This window comes from Haliotis rubra, unplaced genomic scaffold, assembly GCF_003918875.1.
Source record: "Haliotis rubra isolate DU_JTF1 unplaced genomic scaffold, ASM391887v1 Scf76, whole genome shotgun sequence".
Classification (NCBI taxonomy): domain Eukaryota; kingdom Metazoa; phylum Mollusca; class Gastropoda; order Lepetellida; family Haliotidae; genus Haliotis; species Haliotis rubra.
In genome coordinates this window covers 2460255-2475632 of record NW_025767479.1, presented here as the reverse complement: position 1 = coordinate 2475632, position 15378 = coordinate 2460255, and the positions used below count along the sequence as shown (strand labels likewise).

General features: G+C 42.1%; 1 protein-coding gene across 3 annotated transcripts in view; it reads right to left on the bottom strand.

The window, feature by feature from the left end:
• The window catches only part of LOC124260282 (inner kinetochore subunit cnp20-like), a 37816-nt gene that overhangs the window by 17522 nt on the left and 4916 nt on the right, over positions 1 to 15378 (bottom strand). For 2 of the 3 annotated variants that reach the window (XM_046694550.1, XM_046694552.1), the window contains exons 5-8: positions 14648 to 14819; positions 13568 to 14369; positions 13229 to 13435; positions 911 to 1020 (exon numbers count right to left, since the gene is read on the bottom strand). In XM_046694550.1, coding sequence (XP_046550506.1) covers positions 911 to 1020; positions 13229 to 13435; positions 13568 to 14369; positions 14648 to 14819 — 1291 coding nt within the window. The remainder of the gene's footprint in view (positions 1 to 910; positions 1021 to 13228; positions 13436 to 13567; positions 14370 to 14647; positions 14820 to 15378) is intronic. The other variant, XM_046694553.1, reaches the window with a different exon arrangement.

The following is a 15378-nucleotide window of genomic DNA, read 5'->3' as shown; positions in this document are numbered from 1 at the left end:
AGTATCCTGTACAACGATCTCCTTCTGGATCAGAGCGGTGATCCTAAGAGCCTATAAAGCAGCAGGGTTAGAGCCTCCAAGAGCATTGGCCCCGACACTCGCCCTACATGGAAACTGCTCTGTATCATCTATAATCGAAGGCTGCTTTTGAAAGTCAGACACTGTCTTCGCTAATCACTACCTGAAAGACATCTCCACAGAAAATGTATCAGGGCTACACCAGTTCGGCCCTCTAGTCTTAGTAGCGCAACAACTCACTGTACCGGCCAGACGTTGAAAAAACTCACCCTTGTCACGCAGATTCGTTGACGCCAGGCAACTGTCCATTGCCACCGGCTGAGAGTCCATGTACCCCGAGATAACTTACGAAATAAGTTAGCGCATGAGTGATACATAGACTCAGTTATGGTAATGTTCTTGCCTTAACAGATGGGTCGCGATTCCAGTTTCTGTAAAGTTTTTACCGTAACATATTGGGTCGTTGCAGATATATAGACAACCAGGCGTCTAGTATACTAAATCCACAAAACTTAAGAAGTTTACTTCTAATACAAATGTATAAGAAGGTGGTCCTCCGACAAGCATCAAGAAATATTGAAGTTAGCCGCAGAAGAAGAAAATTCCCAGGGGGTATATACATCAAGCGAACGCTGACGTGAATACAATCATGCAGGGAATCCCGTTAAGTGGTTGACCCTCTCACCACACGGGTTTCCCTGTAAACCTGCGTGGGGCTTATATCGAAGAGAGTGAGGAGCAAGGCATGGCAGGTCACGTGCCGATTTTGGCGGGACAAGGGAGGTAAAATACATGAGTTGACCGACCGACTGAAGGGCTGAATGACAGTACTTAAAATAGAGCCCGACAGAAGTGTACATAACATATTAGTAAACTGAAGGGGTGACATTACCTGCTCCTCCTCGCTGTAATTCCCTGTATGTTGGTGCTCCCTTGCACTGTGAGACTCATCCTCCTGGTCTGAGAGGTCATCCCTCACAGATGGACCACGGTCACCTTTGTCTATGGAAATCAAAGAAATATGTAATTTTTTGAGTAAAATTGATATTTTATACTTATCCTGACTCATGCTCTTTTGCTTGTCCCCTTCCTCTTGCGAACATAGTGGAACACTTGTATCTCCTTAATTGAAGCTCCCTTCAATGTAAAATCACTAATTGGTACTCACCCAAGAGTTGCCTCCCTTGCCGTAAGCGCGGGAACAGGTGTCGCCACCCTCTGGCCTCATGCTTCACTCTCTCCTGATTTTGCGAGCCCAACACTTGAATTTACAGGGAAATCCAAAGTGTTATGTGGGGAGGATGGGAGGGCTGACCTCATGAGTCAGGATAAGTATAAAATATCAATTTTACTCAAAAATTACATATTTTTCCTTATCCTGACTCATGCTCTTTGCTTGTAGAATCCTCGAGTGGAGGTGGGCATAAACAGAATACTTTGGATTTATAATTAGTGATTTAAATAACTTATACTGTAATAACCCCTGCGGGAACTTCATAAAGGCATTGACTTAGGATATTTCCTCTATAATAAGCCATAGGTTATATATTACCATAACTGGGGTATTACATTACTCATATACTGATATACCAAATTATATAAATAGATATAAAAGCGACTCTGATAGAGAAGCTGTACAACTGAACATAAAACTCAGTATGAGCTTAAGGTTGAATAACCTAAGCTAAATATATACATAGCCCTAGAACTCCGTAGAGTTATAAGCTAAATAATGTATGTATAATATACATAATAATCTCGTGGGGGTGAATATTAACGCCTACGAGGGACTGTCAGTTGCTGAGCGAGGACCAAAGGACCGAAATGGTGAATGCCAGAGACGTCCTCGGTGGTGATATCTCTCAGATAGTGATTAGCAAACACCATGTTAGATTTCCAGAAGCATCCTTCCATAATTGTATTCAATGAACAGTTACCGTGAAGGGCGAGGGTGGAAGCCAATGCCCTGATTTCATGTGGAGGGTCCAGTCCTGCTGCCTTGTAGGCGCGTAGAATGACAGTCCTTATCCATATAGATATGGTGGTACGAGAGACTTCTGTCTGATTAGTAGGCGATAAAGGGATGAACAATCTTTTGAGCGATCTTCACCTTGTTTTGGAACGACGTAAATAGATTTTGAGAGCTCGTACTGGGCATAGCGATAAGTCCAATGTATCTTGAGATCCGAGAATCGAGGATAGTGCAGGGACGTGAAATAACCTGTCTGGTTGGCCTGGTAGTTGATTTTTGGCGATGAAATCCCATCTTAATCCCAGGTGCGCTGTGTTTTGATTGTCATCAAACTGTATCCTCTCATAATCTAGAGCGTGAATTTCAGATATTCTGGCTGCCGTGGCTAGAGATAATAGGAAAATTGTTTTCTGTGAGAGAAATTCAAAAGTTGTCGATTCCAACGGTTCATAATCCTCACTTGTGAGGTGTTGTAGCACTACATTCAGATCCCAAGCTGGGGCGTGGAACTTCCGCTTTTGGTCCTCCCAATCGGAAAGCACGTAGTAAGGCCAGTAACTCTGGTGTTTTTGTCAACTTAACACCCGTTCTCATAGAAATCACAGAACTAAGCGCGGCAAGATATGTGGACAATGTCGAGACTTTTAAATGTTTGTTTTGCCGTAAGTAACACAAATAGTCTGCCACTTGTGGATGCGTAGCATCTCTCGCTGTAAAACCCTTGTTTGCTGCGTAATTTTCGAAACTGTGCCACTTGTCGTCGTACAAGTTACGAGTCGAGTATCGTAAGGCAAGCGTGACCGCTTTTGCCGCCCTGGTAGAATATCCTCTCTTGTTTAAACACATTTTAATACAGTCCATACGTGAAGTTTGAATACTTCTGGGTTTCTGTGCACCTGTTTGGTGTGTGGATGTATTAACAGATTTGAGCGCTTGGGTAGCTCTAGTGCCGGTTGACCGATTTCTTGTATTAGAATGGGAAACCACGTTCTGGCCGGCCAGTAGGGCGCGACCAAAGTGAGTTGTAGGCTCTGTGTTTGACTGATTTCTGTAATACTTGAGGTATTATTGCTGGGGCGGAAACGATGCACGCATTGGGGCCTTCCCATGATATGCTTAGAGCCGTCCGTTGCCCATGCTTGTGGGTCTGGAACTGGTGACACTTAATGTCGGTAGTTGATTGTTGAATCTTGTGGCGAATAGATCTACTAGCGGCAGCCCTATTTGCTTGATTATCTGTGCAAATATCTCTGTATTGAGCATCCATTCTGTGGCTTACGGTAGATGTGGCCGAGAGAGCGCGTCTGCTAGTATATTCCTGGCTCCGGGAATGTGGCATGCTTTGACATGTAGATTTAGATCTTGGATTAATTCGAACAGTTGAAAGGTTAAAGTCAAAAGGTTCGGCGATCTCGTTGAGCCTTGCCTGTTCACATAGAACGCCACTGTCGAGTTGTCGGTATGAATCATTAGGTGTGCATTCTGTAGAATGTTGCTCCAATGTCTTATGGCGTTGATTACAGCTTTCATCTCTAATGAGTTTATGTGGAGTTTGCTTTCTAGCTGATTCCATAACCCTGATGCCGTCCGGTTGGTGAGATGAGCTCCCCAGCCTTGGAGCGACGCGTCTACATATAGATGGGTTTTGAATTCCTGCTCTGCTAAACAAATCCCTTCGCAGACATTCGATTTTCTTGGGTACTAGGAAAACTGGGGAGTAGAAACCTGGTTCGATGTTTCCTTGATCTATTACTTCTATGGCCTGCTTGGTTAGGAGTAATGTAACAGCCTCTCTTAACTTTGGTAGTTGCTGTGCCTGTACGTCGAACTTGTGAGGGTTGACTGTTAGGGGAGGCTTGGCCTGTAGTGGGATACGAAATCCGTGTTGAAGAATGTTGGAGACATAGGTGTCTTGAAGCATTCCCCAGTTTTCCCAGTGTAGTTGGAGACGTCCACCCACTTGTGACGGTTGTACTGGAACGGCTGGGGGTGGAAGACTCCAGTCGTTCCGAACCTGTCTTTCAGCGTTTATAGTTGCGGGAACCTCTGGGTGTCCTGCCTCTTCCTGACCCTCCTCTATAGTTGCCATATGGGGCGTTAAAAGAATCTCTTCCCCTGGAACTGGCTATCTTCCTGTCTCTTGCTCTTTGTAGGCCCGTGAATTTAGATCTCCCTGAGTATCTTTGTGAAGTCTGTCGAATGACACTGGCTAGCGTGTCCATCGATTTAATCATCAGGACTTCTCTGGAATCCTTGGTGACTTCCTTGGAGACTTTGTCTATTCCTCCGTCAAAGATGGATGGGGAAGACCACGGGCTGTATATAGTGGAGCTGTAAAGTTCTCACCCCAGTTGCAGGAAGCGAGGAGGCCTTGACGACGAGCTAAGGTCAGTGCTGCTGAGACAGGCGTGAGATGATCTGTTAAGAACTGCTGGTCCTTCTTTTGCATCAGTAGGGCCGAGTAAATCATTCTATCATCTTCAGAGGTCGTGTTACGAAATCTGGTGATAAGTGTCTCATTTATTGTTCTAGATCTATTTAGACCAAAGAACATACGTCTCGGTCATGGTTTCTATCTGAACCAATTTTCGATCATCAATCTTGTAGTACTTGTTCTTGGCATCGGAGATCAGCTTGTAGTTCTCATCGATGTCTTGCCTTGAAGAAGGGGTCCATATTATGCGTGGAGAACTTCTTGGCGTGAAAGTTTGGCAGATGTGGTGTCTGAACTTTTCGTGGCTTTGTGGAATGCTGTATCTAGGTTCTGTGGTACCGCCTTGCTAATCGGTCGATTGGGGGTAGTGTGATAGCATCTGCATCGTCTTCTTTCATCAGGTATGTCTGCGCCGAGTTGCCACTCTTGGAAGGTGATGAGAGATCTAGATTATTGACCATCCAATATCTTATCTCTGCATCTGAGAAAATAATTCCTCCATCATCTTCCATTCCATCATCATTAATGAGAGGTTGTTGCTCTTCTGATGTTGGACTGTGTGGCTCTATCTCTATATCGTTTGACGCTTGTGGAGATCTGGTTGTAGGCTTGTGTGCAGACCTGTGAGGTGATCGACGTGGTGATGTACGTGGAGATCGGCGTGGTGATCGGCGAGGCGATCGTCTTGGTGATTTACATCGATAGGTTGATCTTCTTGGAGACCTGTGAGGGGACCGTTGGTAGCTTCGCGAAGCTCTTGTGTAGTCCCTCGATGTCCTTCTAGATGATGACAATCTGGGTTCAGGTGTCCTTCGCGTCCGGTCCTGGGGAACGGTGATATGACCTTCACGAAGGCTTCCGTGAGGTCTGATGATCAGATTCCGTATCTGAGTATGACGCCGAAGAAGGTGATGATCTTTCCCGCCTTCGCGAAGGCCTTCGCGAAGGCTGTACATCTGGGTCCTTCGTCGAGGTGGTCTGTGACTTCCTTCGCGAAGGCGGCATCGTCGTGGCTGCTACGTTGACGGGGGGTGCCTCTGGGGTGCTGTCTACGTTGGAGCCTTCGCGAAGGCTCGGACCCTGGGATGGCTGCTTCTCCAGTCTGTAGTGGCCTTCCATCATGATCATGATCTGCTTCATTAGATCGTCTGGGATGATCTGCGACGAAGTAGATGGTGCCCTCTCTGCGCTGTTAGCGGTGGGGCCCTCAGAGATCTCGTCTGACATCAGTGTAGAGGCATCAGGCTGCATGGTGATCTCTGCTGAAGTTACTGTCGCTGTCACTGGTCGCTTCTTCTTGTATGAATATGTCGGGTATGATGATCGGCTGGTCATCGTAGAGGCCCAATTCTGCTGCTGGAACGATCTCCGCTGAGAAAGTTCTCGACGACTTCGTAGATTTCCCTTTAGAGGATGACGCTGCCCTGGGGGTACGAAGTCTGCGTTGAGAAGACGTTGAGGCCCTCTTGGACTTTATCTGATATGACGGGATGTCTGGGGAGGCTGGTCGCTTCTTAGAGGTGACGGACTGCATCCCACGTCCCTCTTCGATGGGGTCTCAAGCAGAACACCAGGCGGGAGGGGTCGCTTTCGACAGCAGCTGACTGGATGGGAATTCGGATGTATCGGCCATGTCTACACCTAGTTTGCGTGACCTATCTGCAACACGTCTCAAGGCGCAAAGATGGTATTTATTAAAGGCAGAATTGGTTAAATTAATGCAGTAACTGCAGCGTGAATCAAGCGCACAAAGCGTGTAGTACAACTAGGGCATACTACATGCGGATCAGCAGCGGAAAAACGTAATCTACAAATAGTACAGTTTTTCATCAACGTAATACTAGCTGAACAATCACGAACTCACGTGAATAAACAGTAGAAATACGATTAATTATCAATGCAAATTAATGAAGGATACTAGCTATACCTTTATAGTAAACTATAAGAGGTAACTAACTAAGAAAACCAAAGGGTATAGTGTGTAAGGAGACACAGGCTCTCGCATCCTGCTCACTGGGCGAAGAAGGAGAGAGTGAAGCATGAGGCCAGAGGGTGGCGACACCTGTTCCCAGCCACGGCAAGGGAGGCAACAACTCTTGGGTGAGTACCAATTAGTGATTTTACATTGAAGGAGCTTCAATTAAGGAGATACAAGTGTTCCACTATGTTCAAGAAGAGAAGGGGACAAGCAAAAGAGCATGAGTCAGGATAAGGAAAAATATGTAATTTTTGGAGTAAAATTGATATTTTATACTTATCCTGACTCATGCTCTTTTGCTTGTCTTCTTCTTCAAGTAACATAGTGGAACACTTGTATCTCCCTAATTGAAGCTCCCTTCAATTTAAAATCACTAATTAGTATTCACCACGAAAGTTACCTCCTTTCCACAAGCTGAACGAGGGCTTCCCACCTCTACCCATGTGCCTCACTCTCTCCTCATATACTGAGCCCAACATTTGAATTTACAGGGAAATCCAAAGTGTTATTTGGGGAGGATGGGAGGGCTGACCTCATGAGTCAGGATAAGTATAAAATATCAATTTTACTCAAAAATTACATATTTTCCTTATCCTGACTCATGCTCTTTTGCTTGTAGCATCCTCATGAGAACGGAGGTGGGAATATCTAATACTTTGGATTTTTAATAATTAGTGATTTGAACTGTGATGATTGTAATAACCCTATGGGAACTTCATAAAGGCACTGAACTGATGAATTCCTGCTGCTAACTTATCAGCTGCCATATAAAAGGTTATTACCATGTACTTATTATGATAAAGTATATATAACATTAATACAATGCTTAAGACTAATAGACTTAAGCTTGTTAATATGCTAGTATAAACTCCTTAGAGTTTGTTAGCTAAAATACTTTAAGATATAACATAGTACTAAGCTTAAGATATGATTAAACTTAAGCTAATTATATAATAAGCAAACTCTTTAGAGTTTGTTAGTTAATATACTTATATGATATAGATATAATGCTGAGCTTAAGATATGAATAAGCTTTAGCTACATATATAATAGCAAAACTCTGTAGAGTTTGTTAGCTAATATATTTTTATAATATGAGTATAGTACTGTGCTTAAGCTATAATTAACTTAAGCTACATATATAATAGCCAAACTCTGTAGAGTTTGTTAGCTAATATATTTTTTATAATATGAGTATAGTACTGTGCTTAAGCTATAATTAACTTAAGCTACATATATAATAGCCAAACTCTGTAGAGTTTGTTAGCTAATATATATTTATAATATTAGTATAGTACTGAGCTTAAGATATAATTAACTTAAGCTACATATATATAGCAAAACTCTGTAGGGTTTTGTTAGCTAATATATTTTTACAATATGAGTATAGTAGTGTGCTTAAGATATAATTAACTTAAGCTACATATATAATAGCAAAACTCCGTGAGAGTTTGTTAGCTAATATATTTTACAATATGAGTATAGTAGTGTGCTTAAGATATAATGAACTTAAGCTACATATATAATAGCAGAACTCCGTAGAGTTTGTTAGCTAATATATTTTACAATATGAGTATAGTATTGTGCTTAAGATATTATTAACTTAAGCTACATATATAATAGCCAAAAACTCTGTAGAGTTTATTAGCTAATATGTTTATAGTGTAACCATAGTACTAAGCTTAAGATAAGATTAGACTTAAGCTAAATGTATATAGCAAAATAAACTCCTTAGAGTTTATTAACTAATATACTTTTATGTTAAAAACATAGTACTGAGCTTAAGTTATGATGAAACTTAAGCTATATATATATAATAACAAAACTCAATCGGGTTTTGTTAGCTAATACCTTTATAATGTAAACATACTGCTTAAGATATGATGAAAACTTAAGCTAATTGTATAATATAGCGAAAACAACCCTTTAGAGTTTGTTAGCTATGATATAAACCTAGTATTGAGCTTATGAAGGAAAACTTAAGCTACATATATAATAGCAAGAACTCCGTAGAGTTTGTTAGCTAATACATGTTATAATGTAACCATAAAAGCTTAAAATATGATGAAACTTAAAAGTTTGAAATATATAATAGCAAAACCCTCTTTTAGAGTTTTGATAGCTAATATACCTATATGATATAAACATAGTACTGCTTTAAGATATGAATAAGCAAGTTACATATATAATAGCTAAAACTCTGTAGAGTTTGTTAGCTAATACATGTTATAATATAACCATATTGCTTAGAAATATGATGATACTTAAGCCAAATAGCAAAAAACTCTTTAGAGTTTGTTAGCTAATCTACTTATATGATATAAACATAGTACTAAGCTTAAGATATGAATAAGCTTAAGCTACCTATATAATAGCAAAACTCCTTAGAGTTTGTTAGCCAATATATTTTAATAATATGAGTATAGTACTATGCTTAAGGTATAATTAGCTTAAGTTACCTATATAATAGTAAAACTCCGTAGAGTTTGTTAGCTTAATTAACTTAAGCTATGTATAAAATAGCCAAAAACTCTGTAGAGTTTGTTAGCTAATGCATTTATCATGTAACCATAGTATTACTCTTAAGATATGAATAACTTAAGGTAAATATATATAATAACAAACTCTGTAGAGTTGTTAACTTATATATTGTATGATGTAATAATCATAGTACTGTGATGATAAAAGGAACTTAAGTAAATTATATATAGCATGAAGCTATTTAGTATTGTTATAAGATAAGTAAAATCTGTTAGATTGACTTATCTTCTCCGAGGAACTGTCAGCTGTTGTGCGAGGGACCATGGGATCGAATTGGTGTATACCTGAGACGTCCTCGGTGGTGATATCTCTCAGATAATGGTTTGCAACCACCATATCGATTTCAGAAATAAACCCTCCATTATTTCAATCACATTTGTGTAGAACAATTGTAGAAGTTAGCTATAATATCATGAGTATTAAGCTCATGGAGGGTCGGAATAGGTCCATCCATATATGCACGTAGTATGACAGTTCTGATCCAAATGGAGATATAGTACATGAGACTTCACTCTGCGTAAAGTTGATGATAGAGGAAATAATCTGTTGCATTTTTCCTCCTGTTTGGTTTAGTGGAGATAAATTTACAGTGCTCTTGCTGGCCATCTTGATAGAATCATCGTATCATGGGGTCCAAGTATGTCATCCAGGCGTGTTCATAAACCTCACTTGTGAGGTGTTGAGCACTATATTCATATCCCCAGGTTGGTAGTGAAATTTCCGTTTTATTCTCCAAACAGAAGTTTAGTAGGTTTACTAACCATCTAGTTGTGTTAGTAAAGCTTGATGAAATTCAGCTGTAGTCTGAAACGCTGTGGATTTAGATCCACTTGTATCTTCGTCTAGGTAATTAAGCTGCGAAGTCCTTGGCGATGTAGGTGCACAACCAGGTGTGTCTGTCCTCGTTGAACTTTATGTAAAATCGCCTGACTGCCGATCCCTCGTCTTAACTTGACAGGGAGGTCTCTAACTTGAAGAAAGGCAGTCTAATCATGAATGTTCAGGTTAACTGGACTGTAATGAGGCTTGCTCGTTCACTGATATATAGTTGTCACTTGTGGCGTAAGTCTTGAACTGTGAATAGAGATCGACCTCTGTGTAGGTCGTTGTCCTCGCTGTCCAATCAGAACAAGGCATTTTGATTCTGTATAATACCCGCTGTGATGTCACGGTGTAGCGGGAAAAACCCACCTTGAATAAATTCTTGTCGTCGTTGATATTAGCATAAGCGTCGGTCTTCACCGTAGCTTCGAAGTTATCCGAAAGTGACCACGTGTTTGAGGGTTAATGGTAACGCTTGCTGAAACCTCCGGTAGCGAAAATTGCGAAATATCTCGCTCTGTAATTTTATGCTGGGTAGGTTATTTTCCTGGTTGTCGTGAAAGTAATTTCAGTTTTGAATATAATTCCGACTTCCTTATATATAAGGGTATAAACAACTTGCAAGTTGTGAGCTTGTAGACTGTATACATGAATGTATCGTCATAATTGTAGAATTAAGCGTTGAACTTGTTGTACATATTTCTTCTCAGAAACTTTGACGATTAAGAGTTATACTTTCGCTGTAACAAGGCTGCTGTTCAATTTCGATATTGAATTGTCTGCAGATATGCGTAATGGTCGCATGTAGATAATCGTATCGTCGTCCGGGATTGTATATTAGCAATTTATCACGGAATAGTTGATTTCTGTGAAGATCTATGAAATGTCGTTGACTATTAATACAGCGGCGTTCTGTGTTGTAAATAGCCTGAGCAATTATCTTCGCAGTAGGCTTATAGGCGGCATCTGGCATACAGTTGATAATCAACTTATGCGGCGTCTTGAAACGGACTGGACGAAAGTAGCTATATATGGCGAGTGGCTAGTATATGAAACCCTTGGAGGAGACTTCCTCGGTGAGCATGAGACTTAGCGAGAAGTTCTCGAAGTATCCCTTCTAGATCTTCTGGGTGAAGTAGACTTGGAGCCACTTTAGCCTTAGCGACCATCGCGAAGGTGTCGAGATTAGTATATATATATATATATAAATATATATATATGAGCGCTTGCCGTGAACAGCCTCTGTGTTTAACAGGATGTGGGATCGTGGCCGCTTGCCTAAGTAGGGCCGCATGGATCATCTTATCATATTCAGAAGTCGTATTACGAAGTCTGGTGATAAGTGTCTAATTGATCGTTCTAGATCTATTTAGGGCAAGCGAACATCACGTCGTCATGGATTCAACAGAACCAATATAACGATGGTAGTTCTTATACTTGATATCGATGATCAACTTGTCTATGGGTTGATCTTTCGAGACTTGTGAGGGGCGTTGATAGTTTCGTGAAGCTCTTTTATAGTCCCTCGATGTCCTTCTAGATGATGATGATCTGGATTCAGGTGTCCTTGGCGCATGCCTTCGCGAAGCTTCCTCTGCGTCGGTCGAGAGGAACGACGATATGACCTTCAGCGAAGGCTTCCGTGATGTCTGATGGTCGAGTCCACATCTAGGGATGAAACGCATAAGGTGATGATCTATCCTGCCTTCGAAGAAGTCCTTAGCGAAGGCTGTACATCTAGGTTCTTTCGCCCAGCCGAAGGCTGTACATCTAGGTCCTTTCGCCAGCGAAGGCCTTAGCGAAGGCTGTACATCTAGGTCCTTCGTCAAGGTGGTCCGTGACTTCCTTCAGCGAAGGTGACATCGCCCTGGCTGCTACGTTGGATTGGGGGTGCCTCTGGGGTGCTGTCACGTTGGAGCCTTCGCTGGCTTCGGACCCTGCTACGCAGATATTGGTCCTCCATGATGATGTTCATAATTTGTCGCATCATGTCTTCTGGGATGGTCTGCGGCGAGGTCGCCGGTGCTTTATCTGCGGTGTTAATGGAGGGGTCCACGGAAAATCGTCCGACATCAGTGTAGAGGCATCAGGCTGCATGGTGATCTCTGCTGATGTCGTTGTAGCTGTCCCGGTCGTTCCTTGTGGCGTGCGTCGGGGATGATGATCAGCTGATCATCGTAGAGGTCCAGGTCATCGGCTGGAACAATCTCGGTTGAGAAAGTCCTAGTAGACTTCGTTGATTTTCCCTCAGAGGTCGGACGCTGCCCTGGGTGTCGCGGCGTCTCGCGTTGAGTGTTGGTAATGATGGGACCCTCAGGACGATCATCGCATATCTGCGTTGGTACATCAGGCTGCATGCTGATCTGTGCCGACATCGGTCAATCTTTGATGTACATCGGTATGATGACCGGCTGATCATCATACAGGCCCAAAACCGATGGGAGCGGTCTCGGTTGTTGAGATGTAGTAGAAAAAACCCTCTAGTCTTCTGCTGCGGCGATGGGATGTCTGGGGAAGCAGGATGCTTCTTGGAGATGGCGGACTACGCCCCACACCTCTCCACCACTCTAGCGGAACACCACACGGGGGGAGTCGGCCAACAGCAGTAGACTGGCGAGGGGTTCCGTGTATCAGTCATACTAGACTCTGCATCGCGACCTATCTGCTGTGCGTGCCAAATGCAAAGTAAATATTAATAAAAGGTAGAATTGGATAAATTAGTACCGCAACTGCAATGTGAATATAATAAACATGGCCGTACATCATATTAAAGGCGGATCAGCAGCAGCATAAAAGCGTAATCTGCAATAGTACAGAATTTTCATCAACGTAATCCACTGAAACAAACGCGGTCATTGAATAAACTGTAGAAAAACGACTAAATATCAATATATAATCGTTGAAGGATACTAGCTAAACCTCTATAGATGTCTATACGAGGTAACTAACTAAATATAATTCAAAGGATATAGTGTGTCGGGAGACACAGGCGCTCTCACGTCCAGCTCACTGGGCGAAGAAGGAGAGAGTGAGGCACATGGGTAGAGGTGGCGCCCTCGTTCCCGCGCTTGTGGAAAGGAGGTAACTCGTGGTGAATACTAATTAGTGATTTTAAATTGAAGGGAGCTTCAATTAGGGAGATACAAGTGTTCCACTATGTTCGCAAGAAGAAGAAGACAAGCAAAAAGAGCATGAGTCAGGATAAGGAAAAATAATGTCTTTTAAAATTACAAATCAATGTTTCCGCAAATTGCAACGTTTTTTTGTGTTGTTTTTTGGGGTCCTCAAAATTCGGCTTATAGACGGTAATATACGGTAATTATTTTCTTCAGACAACAGAACATAAACATCTCCTTAACCAAACATGAAGCACAAATATAAGAACAAACTGGCTCACAATGACAAAACGTATGTATAAACCTCAAATGCTCCAGGACTGCCTTTAATTCAAAACGATGTTTACCTGCTGATGCAGATTGTTGTAAAGTCTGCACCAATTTTCCAATGATCTTTTTGGAAGGGCTATCATCATGGAAGTCGTAGACATTGTCCACAAGTCCTGACGTGTGCCTAGGAGAGGACCGGCCACTACGAGGCTCGTCTTCAGGAAAGTCATACGGTATATAGCCGGTGCTCTTTGTCATGTGTGATGACAAGTCATCATCATTTTCTGTAACATGGGGTTCAATGGCATTCAATCATCTAGGTCATATATATGGTACCAACCCAATCCTTAAGTATAGGGACAACACAGTATGAGAAACAAAGACATTTCATCTTTCAGTCATCAAAAATAACTTACCTTCATCTTCATTATCTGATCCTTCTGCCAGTTTTGATTTGGACATCGACCTCGATTTAGGGCTTGGTCTATCCTTTACACTCAAACGTGATTTTTTTTCGGAACCCAGCCTGGAATCACCTCGACTTGGAGACGAATGACCCTGATCTTCAACTCTTGACCTTGACCTTGATCTTGATAAGTTTGCCCTCGAATCAGGCCTGCTACCTTCATCATGTCTGCTTGAAGTACTGTCCAATAAACTATCTCTTCTGGACTTGGATTTGTTTTGACTCTGTTCATGGTCAGAACCCAATTCCTCATCATCGTCTATTCTTGATTTCGATTTCGATGCACTTTTCTCTCTAATAACAGAAGACCCTTCAGAATCCACATCCTCTTCCACGTCTGCTATCATGTCCCCTCCTCCTTGCTCCATGGCATGTGCACTTTTGACTTTGTAATCACTGACAGTGGATCTGGGAGACACTGACATACTGCCTGAGCGTCTGTTGCTTCTGGGAGTGCCTCTTCTTGGCGATCTGGTCTCCTTAGGTGTCCTGGTCTTGACACTACTATCTGGAGAGAGGTGAGCATCAGCACGAGACATAGACAAACTCTTGCTGGGTGTAACACCAGAAACATTCTTCAAAGAAGCCATGGACTGTCTTTTGGACGGTGTGACTCTGCTATGGGACAGTGACTTCCTTGGTGATTCCGAAGCGGACGTATCATCTTTGGCTGAAGTGTCGGATACATCATGCAAGGACCTGTGTGCACTCTTTCTCCTTGATCTGTTAGCTTCTCTGCCTATCTCCATAGTCTGAATATACAAGTGAGTGAGTGAGTGAGTGAGTGAGAGTGAAACATCATCGCTTACCAATTACATAAATTGATGTTCATAATGTTAATCACAGACTTGTCTGGTTCAGATTTGATTATGTACAGACTGCCGTCATATAGCTGGAATATTTTTGGCTGTGCACCGTAAAACAACAAGCATGCGATCTTGAGAATCTAGACAAATACACAAAACTGTGTCTTAACACAATTATTAGGATGATAATACAGCAGGATTATTGTTGGCATCTCATTGTTTACCTGTTCCTCGGCACTGTACTCCTCCTCTTCTTCACTTGAGAACTCCAGCTCTTTTCCAGTCTGCTGCTGTTTGGCAAGTTTTTCACTTCTACGACGGACGATGTTGATGGGCAGCCTCTGCCTGCCACCACGGGACTTCCGTGCTTGCTTGGTCAGCTTATTCTCATGAAAACTGGAAGCAAGTATCGTAATGAGTCTTTCCTCACAGGTGGTAATTGTGAACTAGTGTATGTTTTAAGGATCCTGTTCCAAAGATTCTGGGTCCCGATCCCCAAAGCGTTCGTAGCGCTACGACATTCGTAAGCCTATGATAAACTATGGAGCTACGACAGGTCGTAACTTTATGAACAGTTTGTGGATCAGGACGCTGGTCAGTGTAGTTGCTGTATGGTCAAAGCACAACATCCGGGTTTGATTCCCCTACATGGGTACAATGTACCTGGTGTCTAGCACTGTAATATTGCTGGAATATTGATAAAAGCAGCATAAAGCCATACTCACTCTCTCCAACAGTTGATATAAAAATAACTTTCATTCCTTACATACAGTAATGACATTGTTGCTGTTTATCCCAGCACTGTTCCAGCTTTATGATAACACCATGTATACATACATTCCAGAGAAGATTGCTCATCATCTGATCCACACAATCAAACAAGTCACACACCAAAATTGGTCACCTCTTACATTTATCATAGTTACTGAAGACTTAATCTAACCCAGCAGCACCA